Source organism: Thermothelomyces heterothallicus, assembly GCF_042370625.1.
Source record: "Thermothelomyces heterothallicus CBS 202.75 unplaced genomic scaffold P884_scaffold_35, whole genome shotgun sequence".
Lineage (NCBI taxonomy): Eukaryota > Fungi > Ascomycota > Sordariomycetes > Sordariales > Chaetomiaceae > Thermothelomyces > Thermothelomyces heterothallicus.
In genome coordinates this window covers 70,796-92,688 of record NW_027192596.1, presented here as the reverse complement: position 1 = coordinate 92,688, position 21,893 = coordinate 70,796, and the positions used below count along the sequence as shown (strand labels likewise).

Sequence of the window (21,893 nt, the reverse complement as noted above, 5' to 3'; positions counted from 1 at the left end):
GGCTCTGTGTTCCGGAGGAAAGAGTGTGCGCATGATAAATCATATGATAATTATGGGAATAGCTGGTGGTCGGGTGTTGGGGGAATGATGGTTGTCTTTTCAGTGCCGGAACACTACACGTAATCAAAACGTAGAGAACATAAATAGACATAGAATATAGACTCTCTTTTCTTTCAACGTTGCCGTTGAGTCTCATTTAGAACTTCTTGCGTAATTATTGCCCAGAGTGTGTTTCTCCACTGATCTGGCATGGCAAACAACAGAGAACAAAATAAATCACTGCGCGCCCGCTCCGAACAGGGCTTCGCGGGTATCGTAGGTGTACTCGACCTTGCCGTGCCAGTAGTTGGTGGTGTCGGCCTTGCTGATGGCCCAGGCCTCGTCCAGGGCCTTGACGACCTCGTCGGGCAGCGGGCCCTTCTCGAGGTGGGTCAGGTTCTCGTCCAGCTGTTCGAGCCTCGACACGCCGATGATGACGCCGTCGTTGCCGTCCTTGATCCTGAGCGCCGAGTGGTGCACGACCCAGCGCAGCGCCGCCTCGATGACGGTCAGGCCGGCCTTTTCGGCCGCCTGCTCCACCAGCTGCAGGGCCCGGAAGGTGGCGTCGCGGTAGTACCGGTCCCGGTAGACGCGGCCGGTGTGGCACTTGTCGCTGTACCGCCCCTCGGCCGGCACCATGTCCTTGGACTTGATCTTGCCGGAGAAGAGCCCGCCGGCGATGGGGTTGTACACGACAATGTCGAGGCCGTAGCGGCGGCAGGCGGGCACCAGCTCGGGCTCGATGCCGCGCGTGATGGCGTTGTACATGGCCTGGTACACGGTCGGGCGCACCCAGCCGTTGTACTTGCACGTCAGGACGATCTCGGCCACCTCGTAGGCGGTAAAGTTGGAGATGCCGAAGCGGACAAACTTGCCGGCCTTGTGCAGCTCGTTGATGGCTCGGAGCGTCTCGGCAAAAGGGGTTGCGCGGTCCTGCTGCTCCGTCAGTCTCGGGGCCGCGGACACGGGGGGGCTCTGGGAGGAAAGGGCTGGGAGGGGCCTTACGGCTGCGTGGAGGTAGAGAATGTCGACAGAGTCGGTGCCCAGTTCCTTGAGGCTGAGCTCTGCCGACTCCAGCACCTTGTCATAGGTGTTTACTCCCGGCTCGTTTGGATACTTGATCTTGGTGGCCAGGGTCAGGCCGCGGTCCTTCCAGCCGGCCTCGCGGGTGAATGCCTCCTGCTTGCCGCCGATATACACGCGGGCCGTGTCGACCTCGTTGTAGCCGCGTGATTGGAACAGGTCGAGCACCTTGGCGAACTCGCTCACATCCGTCACCCGAGCTCCCGCCGACTCGTCGGGGCCGAAGGTCATCAGACCCAGGATGACGCGGGGCGTCGGCGATTGAGCGACGAGAGGAGACATGGCGGACGCTGATGGTCTGGAGATTGTGAGTCACATACCCAAAAAAGAAAAAAAAGAAAAAAAGAAAAAAGAAAATGAAGAAAAGAAAAAAAAAGAAAATGAAAAAGAAAACAAAAAGGGGGAGGGGGAGGGGGGAAGGGAGAGATGGGAAGAGATGCCATACTTGTTTTGTACCCGATGGAGGTGTGTTTGTTTGATAAGTCACTGCAGTGAGTGTTGTTAATTAATTAACCAAACGCCTGCAGAGCACCAACTAACCGAAAAAATATCCGGCTATTAAATCAACAACCTGTCTCGGAAATTATTAGGCGTATGGAATGTTGAATTGTCAGCAAGTGGAAACCGACAGAATGAATGAATCAACTAGCGACAAGCTGGCTGCCCCTCTTTTTGTTTCCTGTAAAGTCCGTTATCCACGTTAGCCGCAGAATGACGACACCACTTTGGGAAATTGAAGTTCAAAGTCGGGCGGGGGAGCGTGGACCCCACCACCCACTCTGGCCGGTGTTTAAACCAGAGCAGACCTACTCCTCCTACCTATTCATCGGGTTTAAGAAACGCCAGCGGCTTTAGCATGCAGCCCGAAGGCCGACACGCTAACGTTCGGCCACAAAACAGCGATGTTGTTATCGGGTCTCGGATATTATTATTATCAAGGCAGCCATTTTGCTTCGAACTCGTCTTCATCAACTTAGCTTCGTACAAACCGAGGCCAAAGAGTGTACAAAAGGTACTTATCTAACATTGGTCCATTACCTTGCATACGACAACTAGTAGCGCACTATCTTGTCTTTCCGTTTGGCAGACCAATACGGAAGAGATAAGTAATAGGATTGGCATGATATGAAATCAACGGGAGAGATAATGCACATCAGGCATCAGTCAACTCGCGCCTGCCTCTATCCTCAACGTAGAGGGCTTCTCCTGTAGGGCAGCACAAGTTAGATCTACTTAGCGATTACTAACATTGCAGGCAGCTTCTCTCTATTTTTCCTTTGGCAATCCCACGTCTGGCAACGGGTTCAGAGAATCTGCAGGGCGAGCAAATTAGGAATAGCAAGTGCCAGCTCTCCAGTTATGCGATGTGCAAGAGCCTCACGGTAGCCTTAACTAAACTGTGCTATATTTGTCGTGAGCAAGAGATATGTGATTCGGTCATGGAAAGCGCGTGAACCCTGGCCAGAAGATCTGCTCCGAGTTGGATGCACTGATTTGCCGTGATAGAGCTATGCCTGAGAAGGAACAACCCCACTTTCCAGGCTTTGCCACGCTCGCAACTCTCACAGCACCAGGAGGGACATGAAGATGTCCTATCAAACAAGGCAAATGACGCCAGAAGTGAATAGAAGACGAAGGAGGGGTAGCTACCTATCTCTAAGCTATAAGCCAGAGTCCGGCGCCTCAAGCACCACCCATCTCCCACTTGCAAACCAGGTGCTCTCTGGGCCAATGAATAACGTCAAAAGACGCTGTGCCATCTACCCAACAGCGCCCGGTTGTCGTACCCCATATCATGAGGTGACCTGCTACTCCCGAGACCAAACCCTCGCCGTCAGAACCCAAATCCATTCCTGGCCTAGCGTACGACGGGTTTAACCCACGTCTGCTTTGTGCTTTTCCTCCTCGTCATACCACTCCCATGTCCCAGCTACCCATCCATTCGCTCATATAATCCACATCCCCCCCTCAGTGCTCCAGCCTGCCACGGCTGCTCCAAGCTCTGGACCGCCTGTTCCCGAGCTAAGAAGAAGAATCCCGACAAGACAATGAAAACTTGGTTGTCATTGAGAGCCAGTGAAGGACTGTAAGAATCGAAGGACCTGGCGGGCCCAAAGGCGGATCTCCGCAGTGCCAGCATTTATGAAAGGGGGGAAAGGGTCGGCAGGTATTTCTGGTGCCGTCGAAGAATCGAAGTTTCCGAGAAACCAAGGCATTGTCCCCTAAAAATGCATCACAGGCCGAAAACTAACACCCTCCTCCTTGAGAACGAAATTGGAAAGAGGGTCCCGCAACCATACCCTGAACAGCAAAGTGGGGTCTCAGTCATTTCAGAAGGCGCAGAAAAAACATCGTGTAACGTGTTCGGGGGGATGATCCAGTCGTTGAAACGCGCTGCAACCCAACGACTTGGGGATGAGCCCACAGCCGGACGATGAAGGAAAAAGATCAAAAAAAATGAAGACATGATCGTGAATCAGCGTAAAAAAGTCCACTTGTCCAGCTCACCATCGTTGAAATCCCACTGTTGACTAGACAGCGAGCTTGCGCTTCTCGGCGCTGGTGAGGACGAGCCTGGCCTTGCGCTGGGCGTCAGCACCAGTCTTAACATTCTGGTTGCTGTTCTTGAGGAGGCTCGCGAAGCTCCCCGGTGCATTCTCCGCGTCCGAGGACGCGCTGTCGACGCTGGAGCGGTCCGCCTTCTCGCGGGAACTCGGGCGATCAGAGCCAATGGCACCCCAGCTGCCGGTACTAGTCCTCGAGCTGGGCAGGCTGCACTCATCGCGGTCGAGAAGGCTGCCCGACCCACTACGGCCAGAGTCGCTATCGTTGTCTGTCATGGGCGTCTCAACGAGCTCCTCGGTGCTCTCAGAGATTGGGCTGACGCTTCCAGAGCTTCGGGCCTCCTTACGCCTCTCAAGGCCGGCGCGCACAAGGTTATTGATGGCTGAGCGACGAGTGCGGGTGACAAAGTTCTTGCTGCCTTCATGCTTGGCCGTCGGCTTAGACTTGAGCTCGTCCAGAGAGGGCGGGTTCCGGGGCTGGCGGATGGGATGCTCGCCAGCCCGACCTTGACCAGGCCCATAACCAGTGGTCACAGGAGTGAGCGGAAACGAAGCAGTCTTTGGTCCGGCGGATTTGGGCGGCTCCTCGTTCGTCGCGATCGACAGATTAGCCTTGTTGGAGACCGACGGGGACTTCTTATGACCCCGACGGAACGCGTTGGCGCTCGCCGGCGGCAGAGGCGTATGAGGCTCGGCAGGTGAATCGTGCCGGTGCGGCGGCGAGGGCATCCGGGCGCCAGTTGCGTTAGGGGCAGACGGCGGAGGAGAAACCTGAACGCGGGGCGGCCCAACAGCGGGCTGCTGCTGCATGTTCACGTACGCGTTGGCCAGCTGAGCCTGGTTAACAAGCTGAGCGTTGAGCTGAGCCTGGAGCTGGGCGTTGAGCTGCGCCTGCTGTGCCTGGGCTTGAGCTTGGTTTTGGTCCACATAGAGGTTGGAGGCACCCGTGAGGCCATCATACATGGCGTAAAGCCCGGTCTGCGCCGCGCCGGACGCCAGCATGTTATTCTGCATCTGCTGCTGCTGGTACATGTTCGGGTAGCCTTGCTGCATCATCTGAGAATGGCCATTAAGGCTGAGTCCCTGGAACTGCTGAGCTGCTGCCTGCAGAGCCTTGAGCTGTTGCTGAAGACGATGCTGCTGATCGGACAGATAGGCGTTGGTATACAGGAGCTGAGCCTGGAGGGCGGGGTCAATGTGCTCCCGGGTCTCGTCCAACTGCAGCTGCGGGGGCGCCAGGACCTGCTCCGCCGTGTATTGTTGGTTGAAGCCAGACAATTGAGCGAAGGGATGCTGCTGAACCTGCTGGGCTTGCAGCTGGCTAGCAAAACGAGGGATCGACGTCTTTGGTCCGTACAAGCTGGCCGCGTCATACATGCCGGGGGTCATGGAGTTGCGGTTCCGGACTTGAGGCATAGTCGTTGTAGGTGAAGGAAGGTTTGAGAAGTTTCCTGCCGTTGCCGACCTCGGTGCGGTGCGCAGGCCAGCCAACAGATGCGATCGGCTGGTACGGGGAGTCGGCACTCCGTTGTCGGTAGGTGTCTTCAAGGCTTCGAACGAAAGCGGCTTGATGTTCTGACCCCCCCTACGAGATGCGAGTCCGGAGCCCATGGTCAAGCCGTGGGCTTGGTTGAGGTGAGCGTGCGACATTTGAGCCAGACTTCCAGCGTCCATAACTGCGTGATACGTTTGGACGTGACTCAGGAAAACTGTCAGGCCAAGCTGAATGCCCTAGTTGACGAGAGAAATCGGAAGGATGCGGGGTCGGTCGTGTGGATATTAGAAAGTACTGAAGCGAATCGTGGCGGCCGAGAAAACGTGATCGAACGTTTAACGTGCGGCAGCTAGGTCTATTGGTATTTCTCTCGAAGAGTCGAAAAAAGGATGATGACGGGAGAATGCCTTGTTCCGACTAAAAACCGAATACTGATGATTGTGAAGAACCGATCAGCTGAAAATGCGAGGATGGTAATTAACGATGCTGGCGAAGACCCGTAGATGCTGAATGAGCGGTCGAATTAGACAAAAACAATGGAAGGAAAGATGGGGCCAGTTGCTCGTCGGCGAGGTTGTGTTTTGTGACGAAGGCGGGCAGGCGGCCTTTGCTGAAAAACGTAACTTCCCGACGGTGCTTCGACGGTGGCGAGACGAGATCAAAGGTTTGCTGGCTGGGGGAAGCTGAGCTGTCGACTCGCACTTCGTGCAGCCAGGCGAGTTTGAAATTGTCAAATGCGCAGATGGGATGAACCAGGCAATCCCTCGACGGCCGTGCAAACACAGGTGACAACGCTCCCGAATCTTCGAACTCGAAGCTGCTGTTTCTCCGCAGGTCGGCGCTTGAGATGCAAGTAATGCAGGTCTCTGTGCCGCACAGCTGGCTGGCGTCGGGCGGAAGATTAAGCTGCGGTCAGAACGAAAAGCGATCCGGCCCAAAGCTAGCGAGCAATGGCAACAAAAAAAGACGATATGTGCACAAAAAAAAAATAAGAATACAAAAATTAAAGACAAAGGGTTTGTGGTGAGCTTTCTAAATGCCTCCTTTCTTGAACTTTTTTTTTCTCGTATCGCGAATTGTGCAGTGGGTCGAGAGAATGCAGCGATGTTGGGAAGTTTCGGTTGTCAAGCCAAAGAATTATGAGGAGCAACGACGGCGACGACACGGGGACGCACCACGAAGGGAGGAGGAGGGAAAGCGCGAAAGGAAGGGAGGCTGCTGGTGATGCCAAAGGGAAGAAAGGAAGCAGGAGGAGAAGAGGGAAGAAGGGGCTTTCGGAAAAGAGAGATGAAGGGCTGGGATTCGACAGAGCCGGGAAGAGAGCGGGTGGGGCAGAGGAGCTGAATCGCGACCTGAGTGGCCAGCGAACAGGGGTCCGCGGCAGGGGCAGCTGTCGCAGGCAAGGGCCGAGCGGATAGCAGGCCACGATGATTGCATGGAGCGCGGGCTGGACCCGCAGACAGCAGGCGCTGGCAGACGGCGTGTGCGCCACCGGCGGCCATGCCCAAGCAAGAATATCGATTGCTTGGCAGGTCGGATCGACGAATGAGAGCGCGAAATTCGGCGCCAATTGAAGAATGACATAAGCGGGGCTTCCAACAGTACCTTCTTCCCCAACACAAAAAAGTTCGCTACTAACGATTTCTCGAAGAAAAATAGCCTTGGAATTGTTAGTGTATCTTCACATCTCGTGTTCTATTGGTGTCCTTAGGGCCACAAAACGCCAGCCAGCGCAAACCGCCGCTAATTCGATTACGGTTAGTAACCGTGACTGCCTGATGTGGAGCAAACCACTTGGTTGAACTTAGCGGGCGAACACTCGCCGCAGCTACGCGGAATGTAGTCCAACTATCTCAGGGGCATTTTCTTCTCTTTTCATTTTTTTGTAGGAAATGCGAAGCCCATGAGACGTCATGAGTGTGGCCTTTTGAGGTTTGTTGGTCTTAAAATAATATCTACTGACAATTTTTTTTATTCCTTTCTTTGCCCGCGAGCAAGCGAACCGTTTCAAACTCGGCCGCTCTCATTCCGGACGGCTTTGTTGGCCGCAAATGGGGCGTGTGCTCGGAAGCCAGCCAAACCCTTGTTCGTCCGATCCTGGAGATCGGGAAGCGCCCGTCTGTTCTTCCCGCCTCATGCTTTACCCGAAGTTTCTCTCCTGCTCTCCTTCCCTGTTTACTGTGGTACAAGCAGCAGCATTACTATGAGCATTGACGACAAGAGATTCTCGAGATTGCATTCCATGCGCCTGGAGAGGGCTTTCCCTGGAACTCGTGACACGACTCCACAAACGATTTGCGTTCGAAATGCTTCCTCTTGAATGCCCTGGTTGTTGCATGAGACTCGGTCCCCGACGTACTCCCTCGTACACTCGTGCCAAGTACATACAATTCAGGACTCCTTTTGCGACCCCAAGGGGAAACTTGAAACATGGACGGAGCAAAGTCGACCTGAAGAGCAGCGACCGAGGAAAGGAAAGTCAACGACGAGGCCTGCGCGATACTGCGTAATTACTCGAGTGCAATTGACAGCCCGAATGCCCCTTTTCGAGGCTGACTCCGATCTCCGCGCCCCGTCTCTCTCAGGCCAAACGGTTCAAGCACCTTCGACCTGGGCATACTACTTGCGTATTGCGTGTGATGCACGAGGCGAGGTCCCTGTTCTCTAATCGTCACAAAGCGCCATGTCAAAGATCCACGGCGCAGAAACTCGCGACCCCGCAACGTGCCTGTTGATCAGCCCCCGTCGCCTTGATGAAACGCAACTTGTGGGCCCTGCGGCCGTCACTGCATGTATCACCTCCCCAGCCCCAGCCCCCACTGCGACCGTCTTTGGGAACGAAGGCGCACATGCGCCTGGCGCAAGCTGCACGCGAGAGCGCTTAACATTGGCATCCTGTTGGCGACACAAGATCTCAGGTCGGATGCTTCTACAACATATGAACAGGCGCGGATTCCATATTGACCCATCCTGGGATTGTTGTTGCACAGCTCGTGGCATCGAGGATCTTGGTCTCGCCAGGATCAGCCGCTCCAGGTGCTGCGCCGCAATGCGACCCATAGACCTGCGCGTTCAAGGGGTCGCTCGGCTCCCCGTCTCCGTAACTCACGAGTGACCACTCATCGCCAAGGAGTATTCTGGACGATGGTCATACATTACATCCGTATTGTCTGGACGCAGCTTCATAACAAAGTTGAGGCCTCCTAATTAACCCCCCTGCACCAATTCACTGGTATCCAACTTGCATGATGGTTAGAGTAAAATATTAGAGCTTTTGAAAAGTATGTCGGTTGATCCAAGGCTCCCAGTTCCTCCTAATAGGAGAATCCAGAGTCACCGCCGGCCCTACACCATGACTCAGTTTTGCCACGCCGCCGCCAGCCGTTTGGTTCAAGCTCGACGTTTCTGCGAAGTTAAAGTTGATGGTAGCTCGTTCTGCTTCTGTAGCAGCGTCCTTAATTCAAGGGTTGACTTCGACAAAGTTGGAAAAGCATTGAAGAAATACAAACCATGGCAAGGTAAGAAAATAAAGGGGGGGATTCTGTTTTTGGACTTCGATCCTAAAACGCACTCGCGCCTAAGGTCTGTAACAAGGATGGCTTGTTGGTGGGCATTGGGGGCAGTGACAAAAGGAAGTCATCTCGACTCTTCATGAGTCAGGATTGAGGCTGTGAGAAAGCAAGAGCCACATTGTCATCCTAACCGGCTGGACCTGAGGACCTGAGCGAATCAATCTTCGGTGGTGGAGCGGGTCAGATATAATGATCGGAGGAACCGCATCAGCCGGAAGCAGGGCCTGTGCTGGAACAGTGTTGCCCGTCCTTTGAAGAGCTCGTTAGCAATGCAGGTCCCATGCCAAAGGAGTGGTTGGAATGCTGTTCCACAAGAGGCCTATAAGATGGCATTTAGAGTACAGGACAGTTTTAGGAAAGGTGCCTGGTCATAGACAGGAGCCTTTGACGAAAATGGGGTGTGCGGTCCTTCGGGTAATACTATCTAGAGAAGGCAATAATTAATCCGTCATACAAGCTTGGTTCGATCCTCCAACAGATAATTAGAGAAACGTTACCAGCCAACCGCAACTAGACAGTGCCCAATTCTCCTTGCGCCTGCCACAGTCAACGTTATAGGTTCTCCAAGAACAATGTCGTCAGAGATAATACTCTGTAGTTGCAACAATAGTGATCTCGCCCGGAGGAGGCCCTGTCACCGGGATTGTTTTCAAGTCCCTGTACGTCTAGACGCCTACAGCTGCATAGCCCCCGATAATGTGACCATGGGAGGGTAAGGGGCCATGTTGACATCAGTCAGCACTACACCTCGCCGGTTGCGTGCCGTCGGCCCACGATTGGACAATCCGGGGTATTTGCGAGGGCGTTCTCGACCAACTCCTCGCATTTATATCGCTGCCCCCCCTTAGGGTGATTATTCGGTTCACGGATGCTCGAACAGACGGTGATAACTCTTGTCCAACCAGATAACAACCTCTCAATATCCGATATGAGGTCTCCGAGGTCATGCGCCTGGGTTGCCTACCGAACTCCTGCCGTAATTCCGCCCCAGGCCTTTTCAACCAACCCGAGAGACGTGATGATGAGACGTGGCTATTAAACATGGGGAGAGCAGAGCTGGTCTCCCGATGACTGACTCGATCTTCGCTTTCATCATCCTCATCCGACCACCCCGGGCGGTGCGCGCGGGAAAAGCAGACGGGCAACCTACACAATTAACGCTAACAGATTGCCTTTCCCGTGAGTTTACCGTATACTAATTAGCGTCCGGGACGCGGCACAGATGACGTGAGACTTTTTTCTAGGCATCTGACCTCCTTCGGAGACTGTTCCACCATGTTTTCTTTTCCGGATAAGATGATGTTCATCCGCAGAACATTTCGCCCGGAACGGGAGAGCGGCAAGGTTAGGTAAATAGGTTCACTGTCAGCCCTCCGCCCTGAGGCGCCGAAGGAATATACGCAATTATGGGTTCTCCTATTGAACCCGCAGTATGACTCGTTAATTTGATACTACAAACGAAATACCTCGACTGGCCCGTCAAACATTAGATAATTATACCTCTACCCACACAGTAATTAGCACAAGAACCGCGGAATACATTGGTGAATTAAAGAGGGGCCCGAAGGGGGGGGGGGGGGGGGAGGTTCTGTTGTCCCTTGTACGTCTAGTTTGTCCCTTCGAAATCTGCCATTGGTTTTCGAGGTGCCCGTATCTGTGAATGCGCCGGCGCCAGTCTTACCGTGATTACTGCTGCAGACGCCACGTACAACAAGACTAATTAGTATGCATTGTAGCGGCGGGAGAGCATTGATAATTGATTTATTATTCGCTAGCATACTCCGCATGTGACAAGACTTTCTTGGATGATTGATGACGCCTGTGCCGCCAGAGTGCAGGAAAGAGGAAGCACTAATCACTACGACCACAAATGGCTGTCAAGGTGCGAAGTTAGGCTGCCCAAGTCTCTGGAAGTCGCAGTGAACGCCCTCGCTCACGATCTAGGATGAATGTCTAAGAAGACTGATACGAGTGCTGTCATTTAAGAAAAACAGGTAGATTTCAAGAGGAAGAAAAAAAGAAGAAAAAGTAAAAAAGAAAACCAACCTTACCGACTGGTGATAACGTGACAGGAATTTGGGTTTAAAGTTCTAGGGATGAGAGCGCCCTCTATCCCGTCACAGCAAGCAGATGTGTGCTGGAGCAGGTAGCATCACGTACCTACATAACATCATTAGAGAACATTGGGGAGCAATCCAAAATATCGGTTGGCCTCCCCCTTCCCCTCAATCGGGGTCATTGAGATGGAATAAAAATTGAGAAAAGTCATGATCACCATGGCTTGGACTCTGACCTCCTCTGCTTAATACCTAATTATTAGGCTTTCCACCAGACGCAAGCCTCCTTGTCCCACGAGCCAAAGAATAAGGTCTACCTAAGTACACAACACCCCCCTAACTCAGTAATTCGCCGCTCCTCTCGGAATCACATCCCAGGAGACAGCCCCGTCTCAAGCGCCTCTGTTAAACGCTACCGTGAGCGCGACTGGGGAAGAAGAACTGTCTAATTAATTAGATCTATTAACCGGGTGTAACCATTCCGTGGCCCATCGCAAGAGCCAAGTGGGCTGTTGGTGCCCCGAGTGAATGGGGAACAAAAAAGAGGACCGTCACCTTACCCCACCTGCTCCGACCGACATGCGATGATCGATCCGCGGCCTATGGGAGATGCAGGACGAGATGTACATACATACCGACGCAGGAGGTATGTACAGTCGATCGGCTGAAGCGAGTGTCGGGAAAAAACGACGAGGCTTCCCGCATGCGAGAGCCCCACTGCGTGCAAACTCAAGTTCGACCTCTTTGTGCCAGAATTGTAACCAAGAAAATTGATAATTAATGATCGTCTGCCATTCGATGTTGTCCCGCGCATTTTCGAATCCCCCAAGACTAGCTCTCTGGCAGGTACAGTTTCGAGCAAGGAAAGAGGGTTTCGGCTATGCCTCGGGGCACATCATCAAATTTCGGATTTTGCACGTTCCTTCGAGACTCGCGCGGACGGAGGCGGTGATTGGATTGCTAGTATCGCCGGTCCTCAAGCGGCACTTTATCCCCGTAGAACCCGCCCTGTCCACCGTCTCTTGCCGCGGCCGCAATGCACGCAAGACAAACACCGCCGCCGTATACCCTCGTGTGTCGTTTCCACCCGTGGCCGGCACTGTCAACAACGGATACGATCTCCCCCTGCAGACTTATTTCTTGCTGGGACAGGACAACCCCTGGACCGCCCGGACCTCCCACAAACACGTACTCTGGCGGCGCCGATGGTGGCGGCGGTGGGAGGAGGGGCAATTTTGGCGGGTAGCTCGAAGGGGAGAACGAGGTAGACGTGCCGCCGGACGTCGCGGCCTTCGTGGATGATGACGCAGAGGCTGTAGCGGTTGAGACAGGAACGCCAATGGGGACACTCTTGGTATACGATCGACGCTGAGGAAGGGCTGTTGAGCTCTGTGGGCCGGAGACGAGGACATCCGCCGAGCTGGAAGCGACGCCAGGCGCCGAATCTGACCGGTGGACGAAGCTCGTGCCGAGGGTAGGCGGTACTGAGGCAGCGTAATTGCGCTGGCGGTCTTCAAAAGGGAAGAGGCTGCCATGAAGGGTGGGCGGCGTAAGGGGCAGTGGAGGAGGCGGGCGCGAAAACCGCCGGGGAACCGTGAAGCGCGTGCCAGGGCAAGAGGAGGAGTCCGGCGCCGGGCGGAAATGCTCGTCCTCAAAGTGCAGACCTGTTCCTCCGTCGCCTCCATCCACCCCCGCTTCCTCCAAGTCACCAAAAATGGGACTGTTGCTCCGGCTGGGGCCTGTCCACGCCGTCAACCCCACGGAGCTCAGGCCTGTGGTTGAAGGGTCGCGGGCTTGTTGGGAAGCATTGGTGCTGACGCCACGTGATGGCGCCAGTGCTGACCATGGGTGATGATCTTCCTTCAGCCCGCTTTTGCCCTGATCCATTATAGGCAACCCGCGAAGAGGCCCAAGCTGGCTGGCCACAGCTTTGAAACGCACTAATAAACCCCACACCCGATCCAATAGCGGCGGTTGACCTTGACGACCGGGGGCAGTGATGGACTCGGTCGGCTGCTTGTTCTTCTTTTCACCTGGCGTGGTTGAGATGCTGCTCGGCCAGTTCTTGGCTTTGAATGAGTGCAAGCCGGTAATTGAAGCGTGTGAAACACCACTTCGCCTAACCAGGAAGCGAGCAATGGCTAGTAATAAGGCAAAGAAAGCGACTGCGAAATATATATGCGTGCTTACTGAGATTGGGTAGTGGCGGCTCGGAATCCCTCTCTCCCTGGCGATGTCACCGAGAGGATGGTGGACGGCCAGCATCTGGGTAATATGATTCCGGAAGAGAGAACAAAAATAGATTACTGGTGCTCTGGGGGCTGCTGGGGGGTCTCGCTCCTGCTGGAGTTCGGCCTCGGAGGGTGGCCGGCGCTATGAAATTGGGGTTCGGGCAGCTGGCCCTGGAAAGCCGGTTGGTGGCACGGAAATTGGCTGGCTTCAACGCTAGGATTACCGGCGGAGAGCGTGTGCAGGTTCCCCTCGGGCTGAGCTAACATGCATTTGGTGGATGGGCTCGTCGATCAAGGCGTTTCGTCACCGATCAAAGCGGTCTTTCTGCAGCACGACGAAGATTCTGGTTTGATGGCACAGACCGATTCCGCTGGCGATGGCGACCTGAGGCTGCAGTTGCTGCCCGCCACTGCTCAGTGTGAAGATTAGCATCCCATCCGAGACCGAGACTTGGCGGGACGGCGATTTTTCCCACTTGTCCAATAACAGCATAACTCCTCCTCTTGGAAAGGCAAGGCACTTACACGGATACCGCGCTGTTCCGGGCGCAAAAGGCGGCAGCTTGCTCGTGTCTGAAAGTGACACAGAGCGGTTGAGAGCAGGCTGATAGGACGGAAAGGGGCTTCTCAGATGTGCTATGTGGAAATACCCGTCAGCGTGGGTGTTCCCAACCAGCGATGCGCGGGATCTAAAACCCCGAAACGGCGCATCGGGGCTGGGTGGGCGAGTGGCTGCCCAGGAAACTTATACGGCAGGCAGAGAGCCCCCCTCGTGAGATGCTCCATGTCGCATGCGACACTGACCGCCACCCTGATTCTGGCTAGGGTCTCCGTACGTCCAGAAGCTTGCAGGGCAAGCTAGAGGTTGGTCGGATCTCAGAATCGCAGATACGGTTGGGGCTAGTCAGCTCTCAATGCACTAGCGTTCGTTTTGAACCGCCTGGTCTGGCTTGGAGGTCAGCTCTCTTCGACACGCCGGCTCCACGCAGTGCAGCCAATCTCGTGAGGGCCGCTGTGCAACGCTGTCCGGGTCATGAGCTACACTAGGGCCACGCCGATAGATCTTGTCACACGCCCATGCGCCAAATTCTGCGTCGGCTGCCATGATGCGGGAAGGTGGAATTGCCCAATTCCGGGATGATGTTCGGAGCGCACCCATGTTACGCACTCGCTTGATCCGCGGTCAGCGCCGATGGGAGTTTGGAGCCAACGGTGGCGGGATCGTGGGAATCGCGGCACGCTGCAAGGGTTGGAGTTTTGGTTAGCGGGCATTAAGCTTGTTCCTTCCCTGCCCGAGGCCCTTGCATGTCCCTGAAGTGGGAAAGTGGGGGACGCTGGAATCCCTGGCGGCGCGCCTTACGAAGTCCGGCGGTCCGGTTGCTTTGGGAAAGAGTGTGACCTTGGCGCCATGAGGTTGAATAACCGAACTTCGAAGGCTGGACGGCGGGGAGATGGAGGGGCGGAGCGGCCGCCTTCCCCCCACCAACCTCCGGTGACCGCCAACCTGAACCATTTGCAATTTCCGCCCGTTAAGCCATCAATTTGCGAGAGTCGAGGAGGGACTGGCGTGGCGTCTATGCGTTTTGAATAAGAGCAGCTGAACCCTGGCGACATCGATACAGATCGAGATGCTTCAGGTTAGCCAACAGCTGATTAACCAGAATGCAGTGGAACTGCAAGTGTGGAAGGCCTTGCCAGGCTAGGAGGAGACACAGCGACTCGAGAAAGCTGGCTGGTGGGACCTTGGCCATTTGCCCGAGCCGAGCAGGAACCGTTCCTCGCTGCAACAGCCGGATTTGGTCTAGTACACTAAAGCGGCGTTCAGCTTGGTCAGAGCCTCACGGGGTGTGTCAGCACCCACAAGCGTCGTGTATGGATGCATCCGTATTTCCTGGGGATTGAAACACTCAGTTCCACAGTATGGGGGAAATTGGCGCATCGCATCTTTCCCGGATGCATTGTGCGGGCTTCTTGACCGAAAGTTTGCGGTGTTAGTTCGCCGAATCTCCTTCAACATAGGCATAAGTATCTGCAAGTAATTTTTTTTTCTTTTCTGCTACAAAAGTAGCATCAGCGTAGGTGCACTCGGCGCTCCCTACTACTAGCCTCAAGCTTCCCTCTCCACAGCATAAGTACGGATTCGCTATGCTGCTGCACTGTCATAAAGGAATGTGTAGGTACATGGGTATATAGTATGTACATACTGTACGGATTACAGATGTTGTACCTTACATGGGTAAGGTGCATACCTTTCATACGTGACCACATGCGTATCAACCTGAAAGTACGGAATAGACTGGTGTGCGGATCACACTAAACCTAGCTTTGGCGCGCCTGAGACAGTCCGAGAAGGCATGAAGATCACGGGCATGCGTACTGCGGGGCGTACATGAGAACCACCTCAGCTTCGGAATCGGCACCATGCATTGCACCAACGTACGTAACCAGCCCATGAAGCAAGCCGCCAAGGTGCATACTACTCCAAGTAGGGGTTGAATGGTGCGTCTGATGTCAGAAGGGAACCCGGACGTTTTTCTCCTATGTTGTAGGGTGTATTTGGGGTTCAAGTTTGCTTCAGGCACGAAGGTACTCGCTCATTAGCTTTTGGAGGTGCAACCCTTCCCGCCCTACACGGCAGGTTCGGAAAATTGTATACCAGACGCACTTCGCCGCCCATCAAGGACCTATCACGGGTCATGGCAGGAGAGAGTGTGGGTAGAGTTTCACTTTTCCAGGTCATATGGGGAAGAAAACGGAATCTCAGGAGAGGTGGGTAGAAGCAGGGCAGGTACAAAGTACACATATGCATGGGCCGTGCATGACGGGAGATGTGGTGGTATGTAAGGTATGTACTCCTTGCATCCCTTTGCACCTACCCGGTCTGTAGGTTCCCGCTCTGTACATACTTTACTGGGCAAACCGAAAAAAACTCTAGGCAAGAGGGCTAAAGTCATGCTTGTACATTTGCTGATTAGGCGAGCTGCTAGCTCTACGTCCCTTGGCTGCCAGCCTGACGTGAGGTGAATTGCCTTCTCTTAGCTGGAAACGAGGTCAACTACGGATACGTAGGGCAGTACGGTATATACATGATGCAGCGTCTCCCAGGTTCCAGACTCCCTAAGAAGAGCTCACATACAATATATTTCCTGGAACGCAAAAAGAAGCAGCAACGTAACTACTAGGATTTTGAGCTTGGCAGTTCCCCAGCTAGCCTCATCACGCCTACGTGCTTCCCCTCCCAACGGCGCCGGACGCGACAATGCGATTACCAATGCGGTCTTGCCCAAGAGCTGTTCATATGGGGTTGCTTCTACCCTTGGGTCGGACTGTTGCAAGGGCTGCTGCTCGGCACACTTGTAGTGGTCGCTGACACAGGGCAGTTGTTCCAAACGACCCGCTCGCCTCTTGTCGGTCTCTTTTTCCCTTTTTGTCAGTCCCGATCGTCCCCCGCTGACAGGAGCAGCGGTGCGAAACGAGGAAGGGATCGCCCGTGCCCCGCCTTCGTTCCTCAGCCCTACGAACCAGATCCCGGAACGCCCTGCCCCACCTCTGTTTTGCGAACCCTGCACCAATGAAACCCGGAGTTACTATGTGTGTAGTGTAATCGGCGGCTCGTGGGGTTCGGTAGTAGTTAACGAGAAAACAGCCGCAAGCCGCCGATCTCTCTCAGCGAATGCCGTACACACTGTGGTTACCACCGGTGATTGGTTGTTCACCGAACTTGCACTCCGGAATACTCCGTACACTTGGCTGGGCCAAAATCGAGAGGACCCTGAATTTGTCCGAGTGCGACGGCAACTCATCAGGTTCCATCGCAGACTGCCGTTGACCGCCAGTTTCTCGTTTTGGTAGCACTACCGTCTTGGCATTTGAGCTTGTGACAACCCGAGGCGATTGTGAGATGCCGTGTTGGCGGTTCGGCTGGGGGCGGGACCGCCACTGGGGCGGGCTGCTGCAGCTCTCCTGGTCATTGGTTGGTTGGGCGGCGCACAGCTCAGCTCAGATGGCCCGCGCCGCGCCACAGATCCCCCCAAGGCTCGGCACTTGCCACTCAACAGCAAATGCGCATGAACTTACGTTCGTGTTGCCCTTCTAGTCCGTTGATACCGTCTGTTTGAAGCGCTTATCAACCATGCCGTTGAGGAGCATATGGCCAACAAGCTGCGAGAAACCAAGATAACTAGAACGATTTGCTGCGCCATTCCTGTCCGATCTCGCCTTGATCCCTTGGTCTCCCGCAGCATGCGAATCCTGTTTCACGTCTTATGACGAGCTGCATATTGCGTGCCAGACATTCGACTGTCCCGTTCGCCCCGTCCAGAAAAAGAAATCTCCGAGCCTCCCAGGCCTGTGGCCTTGTTCCCAACGGTGTTTGGCCCGAGGCCCCGACTGGATAGTTACTGGATATGTAGTCTTTGAAGGCTTACGAGTAGTACTAGCCGCGTTGCCCAGAACAACAGCGCTCCCCTGTCCGTATGTTGGACAGCCTCGAGGCTGAGCAAAGAAACGGGATTGCGTAACTCCCTCTCAGCATGCCCGATTGCACTACACTAGCTGACCCCTCACGTGTGACTGAGTCTGGTCAGCGGTCAGCTTGGGCGGAACCGGGAGCGACCTCATGGGCCATTGTTCCCCCCCAACCTCCTCCTGCGCCGCGCATCATCCGTGGACCTCCCACTCCTGGAGTCGAACAGACGCCCGACGCCTGACCAGAGCTCAACTCGATTTGTCTCCCATGACCAATAACCGGCCCAACCTAACCTTCGGAGACTCCAATTGCTGGACCGTCCGTGGCGGCCGAGTTTATTGGCGGATTAAGCTGCTCTTAGCATCACCATTCGCCTGGGAGTAGCTTCAGGAACGTCCAGCGAGACGAGACCGAAATAGCATGCTGCGAGGCTACGATTTCGGTCTCGTCCCAGCCGGATGGGCATCGTTGACAGGCGGCCATCGCATCTCCGCCAAGGGGCGCTCTTCATGGTGGATTCAGACCACCGATCGTCCAGTGTTCGGGGGGGGGGGGGGGGGAACAGTCAATAGGGCCCCTAATGGATTGGATATGGTTGTGGCCACCCCCGACCGCGGATTCATGGGAGGTCAACGGTCGCCGACGTTGTTTGTCTTTTTTTCCTCTTTTCCTCATTCGTGACAGGGAGCCAAAGAAACGCTCACCGCCCAGTTGCCACTTGTGGCCTGCAGCCAGGAAATCCGGTTCACATGCACACGATGCCTTGTTCTTAGCCTCGTCCTGTCGGTTGTTCACTAATATGGGGCTGTCGACCGAAAATTTTGGATCCCGGGTGCGAGTCAGAAGTCCAGGTCGAGATGGAACGAGCGGTTGGCTCAGAATCTCCCACTTTACGAGACAACCTTGCCACCGGGAGTCCCGTTGAGATGCTCCAGAAGGCTGCCTGCGCACTGTGATAGACCAAATCAAGTGGGTTCTATGGTAATAGTGGTCATTGTCAGAAGAGGCGGGCAGGCTTTTGGCGAGTGAGCCGTGGCGGCTTGCGTAAGTAGACCTCTCAGCAAATAGAGGAGATCAAATGGCCGCGCGGGAAAAGAATATCGTAGCCTCGACACCGTAATGGGTATGTATATACATGATATGGTGAGATTGGGTATTGGATCGCCAACCACCCATGTGCCCAAACGTAGACATGTGAACGAAAAAGACCCTGGCAAGGTCATAAACGCTAACCGCCGTCAACTTGGTCACCTCAGTAGCGAAGAATGATATAATGGCGAAAAAAAAGGAGAAAAAAACTAATGAGAGCCAGGGGACGAGGAGTCGTGAGGCTAGAGGCTGTCTTGGTATCGCCGGCATATCCATCCATTCGCTCACCCTTCCCGAGAGATGGTCCAAGATTGGTGATGAGTCCATAACCAGCCAAGCGCGGTCATACAGAGAGACCAGCTTTTTCTCCAAAGGACGTCATATCCCCTCCCTTCCCCCCTCCCAATCCAGCAAGCCCGTCAAAACTAATGTACGGATTAATTCTTGGCGCTTCGCTTGTTCCTTGCCTCCACTTCCCCAACACAGCCTCCTTCTTGACGACACAATCCAGCACCTTCAAGCGCCAGGCAGACAGAAGCCCCTCATTCCCACGCAACGCATCCCCCTTCCCGGCGTCTCCGGACGAAGACTGGGACAGGTTTTTTTTTTTTTTTTTTTGGGGGGGGAAGCAAGGTGCACGCATCTCCAATGGATGTAACATCGCTGGGCCATCGTGGCGCAAGAGGGCCACCGTGTTCATGACAGAGACGACACCTCCACACCCAACCCCACCGACACCTGCTGCGCCTGCCCCGGCAAGGGCAACGAGGATACTCCTTCGGCGGCCTCACTTGGTGCGGGCGCCGCCCCGCCCGACGTGACATCTGCTTCGTCCTCCATCAACTTGATCATGTCCTCCAAATTCTCATCCAGCATCTCGTGATCTTCAGGCGGCAGGCACGATTTGAGAAGGTGCAGGTACTTGTCGATCTTTTCGCCTGTGCCGGTCAGGCCGCGGGCTTCGACGTACTCTGCTTCGGCGCGGCGCTGTTCCTGAAGGAGGGCCCGCAGCTCGGTCGCGAGGCGGAGACGTTCCTGCGGATCATCGTCTGCTGGGTCTTTCTTCGTGCTGTTGTCTGCGGTGGCACCGTCCGGCTGAGCGCCGCCGGATGTGTCCGCAGGCTGGCCGTTGGGCAGGTCGGCAGGTTTGCTGCTGTCGCCGTTAACGGTGGCCAGCTCTTTGTTGACGGCCTCTTGTAGGGCAAGGCGATTTTGGTGCGTTAGGTAGGCGAGCACCTGCTTAGCCGCTTCGGCGGCTTCGGCTTCCGTCTTCGCGGCTGCCTCGTCGGCTTCTAGGCGAGATTCGAGGTCGGCGACCGAGGCCCTCAAGTTTGTCAGCTCGGCCTGGGTGTTGATGAGAATTCGTCTGGCCTCCTTCTCTGCCTCCTCCTTCTCGTCGATCTCGTTCTCGTAACTCTGGGCGAGGTCTTGGAACTTCTGCAGGACAAGAGGGGTGATCCGGGACTGAACGGTATTTGCGGCCTCGCTCCGGAAACTGGCCTGTCTCTTGCTGCCCGAGTCGGCCACGGCGTCGCGGAACGCATTATGCCGCTGGGAGTCGGGGGCGAAGGGACTAGACGATCGCTGGGGTGCCCCCCGAGCTGCTTTGGACTTGGAAGCATTGAGCTCCCTGATCAGGTCCTCAGCCCTGACGCCCTGGTTATTGGGGATGTCGGTTGATGCTCCCCGGCCGAGCAGCGCCCGAATGCACTTGCGGGCATCCCGCATTGCCGCCAGGTGCAGGGCAGTGTTGCCGTCATTGTCTTGAGCATCCAACAATCGCTGCAGTTCGTCCGCGGACCGCGTCTCTTGCAGCTTGTTGAGGATATTCTCGAGATAGTAGCGCGAGCATGAGTGACTCGTGACACGCCCGCTCTTCATGACGGCAGCATGGTGGATGACGGTACATCCAGACGCGTCCCGCGCGTCTACGGTGCTGAACAGCTCCTTCATGACCATGGGAAAGGTCTGTTTCTCGTAGCAGTTTGTGAAGTTGACGGACCGCATGAAGGGGGTTTCCCCCCGTATGTTTCGCGAGGCGAGGTTGGCGCTGAACCGCTTCAGCTGCTTGATCACTTCGACATCGCCCATTGCGGACGCCCAGTGCAGCGCAGTATGCTGTTCTGTGTCGATGGGCCAGTCGGGCTGAAAGTTTGTCGGGGGATCGGGGCGAATCGCAGGCTGCTCGTTTCTAGAGAGCAGGAAGTAGTCTAACAATTCGTCCCCGTACATGGCGTGTTGCTGCTCCGTCATGTCCTGCAGCATCTCCTCCCGCTTGCGCTTCCGGTGACCGGTCGAGTATTGTGACATATCGTAGCGGTCGTCCTCGGCCATGTAGGACGCCGAGGCAACCGTCAGGTTGTCCGGGGTGTCATCCTCGTTCAGCTGGCTCGCGTTGTCGTAGTCTTCCTGGAAAGCAGCACCTTGTTGATGGCGTGAGAAGACGGCGGCTTGAGAGAGGCTTGCGTTCTTGTTCTGCGACTTACTGCCCCATTTCGGAACAGCAGGCCGGGCCTTCGGGACCTTCGGCTTGCTGGCATGTCTCGGCGCGGGTGGCGGGCTCTCATTGCCGGGCTGAAATTCGAAGATGGGCCGCAGCCGCTCGTAGACGTTGTTGCGCTGGGCCAGCGCCTCGCCATGCTCGAGCGGGATCCACGTTCCTAGAAGGGTAGGTCAGCGGGCTGGGAAGTGGGCTTAACGGGCGAGCACAAGCACACCTTGGTATTTTCCGTAACCTCCCTGGATCTTCTCGTGAATGTCTTTTTGCACGTCGCGCTCAAGAATGCGGGTCCGGGCGGGCTTGTCGAAGCCGGCGGCCTTGAGAATGTGCGTCGCATTGATCCAATTATCTTCTCGGCGGCGCATTACATGCTCCTTAAGGTCCGGACCAAACTGGTATTCGTAGACAGGAATCTACAAACATGACAGAAGCAGTCAGCACGGGAGGGGCAAGCTCTGGAGAGTTCAGTACCTACACCGCTATACGTAGCGCTATATATCCCCGCCTTTGGGTGGTCGGCGGCCATTTTCTAGGCGGGCTTTGGACCTCAGACTCTGGTTAAGTTAGAGAACAAAGCCGCTCTAAGATGGGCCGAGGGACGTGAGCATTGGTTAATCGCACGACTGCGATACAGGTGCCGATAGCGAGATCGCGATAATTTGGAATTTGAAAGAACAACGCAGAAGAGGAGAGAGGCAGATGGTATTGCTGTTCAAAGGGAGGATGGTTATACAAGGCTGTCTTGAAGGTATCAAGTCGGGCCAGGGTCCAATGAGCTGCGGCGGATTGGCAGAG

The 21,893-nt window shown here is 55.2% G+C and overlaps 4 protein-coding genes across 4 annotated transcripts; all 4 read right to left on the bottom strand.

Annotated features, from left to right (window-relative positions):
* Positions 1 to 27: 27 nt before the first annotated feature.
* P884DRAFT_287864 (NADP-dependent oxidoreductase domain-containing protein) lies at positions 28 to 1,833 on the bottom strand. Its single transcript, XM_069443904.1, has 4 exons — positions 1,663 to 1,833; positions 1,568 to 1,608; positions 1,045 to 1,420; positions 28 to 972 (listed from the first exon to the last, which is right to left on the bottom strand). The coding sequence occupies exons 3-4, from the start codon at positions 1,402 to 1,404 to the stop codon at positions 277 to 279; spliced, it is 1,056 nt and encodes a 351-aa protein (XP_069293836.1). The 5' UTR covers positions 1,405 to 1,420; positions 1,568 to 1,608; positions 1,663 to 1,833; the 3' UTR covers positions 28 to 276.
* A 1,820-nt stretch (positions 1,834 to 3,653) lies between these two features.
* P884DRAFT_211238 (uncharacterized protein) lies at positions 3,654 to 5,360 on the bottom strand (the record flags this gene model as incomplete). The annotated part of the gene is made up of 1 exon (XM_069439073.1): positions 3,654 to 5,360. The coding sequence occupies one exon, from the start codon at positions 5,358 to 5,360 to the stop codon at positions 3,654 to 3,656; it is 1,707 nt and encodes a 568-aa protein (XP_069293835.1).
* A 6,010-nt stretch (positions 5,361 to 11,370) lies between these two features.
* On the bottom strand, positions 11,371 to 12,879 carry P884DRAFT_264652 (uncharacterized protein). The gene has a single exon (XM_069441863.1). The coding sequence runs from the start codon at positions 12,695 to 12,697 to the stop codon at positions 11,771 to 11,773; it is 927 nt and encodes a 308-aa protein (XP_069293834.1). The 5' UTR covers positions 12,698 to 12,879; the 3' UTR covers positions 11,371 to 11,770.
* A 6,386-nt stretch (positions 12,880 to 19,265) lies between these two features.
* Positions 19,266 to 21,893, bottom strand: P884DRAFT_251375 (uncharacterized protein). The gene is made up of 4 exons (XM_069440689.1): positions 21,574 to 21,893; positions 21,316 to 21,511; positions 21,085 to 21,258; positions 19,266 to 21,021 (listed from the first exon to the last, which is right to left on the bottom strand). The coding sequence occupies exons 1-4, from the start codon at positions 21,622 to 21,624 to the stop codon at positions 19,295 to 19,297; spliced, it is 2,148 nt and encodes a 715-aa protein (XP_069293833.1). The 5' UTR covers positions 21,625 to 21,893; the 3' UTR covers positions 19,266 to 19,294.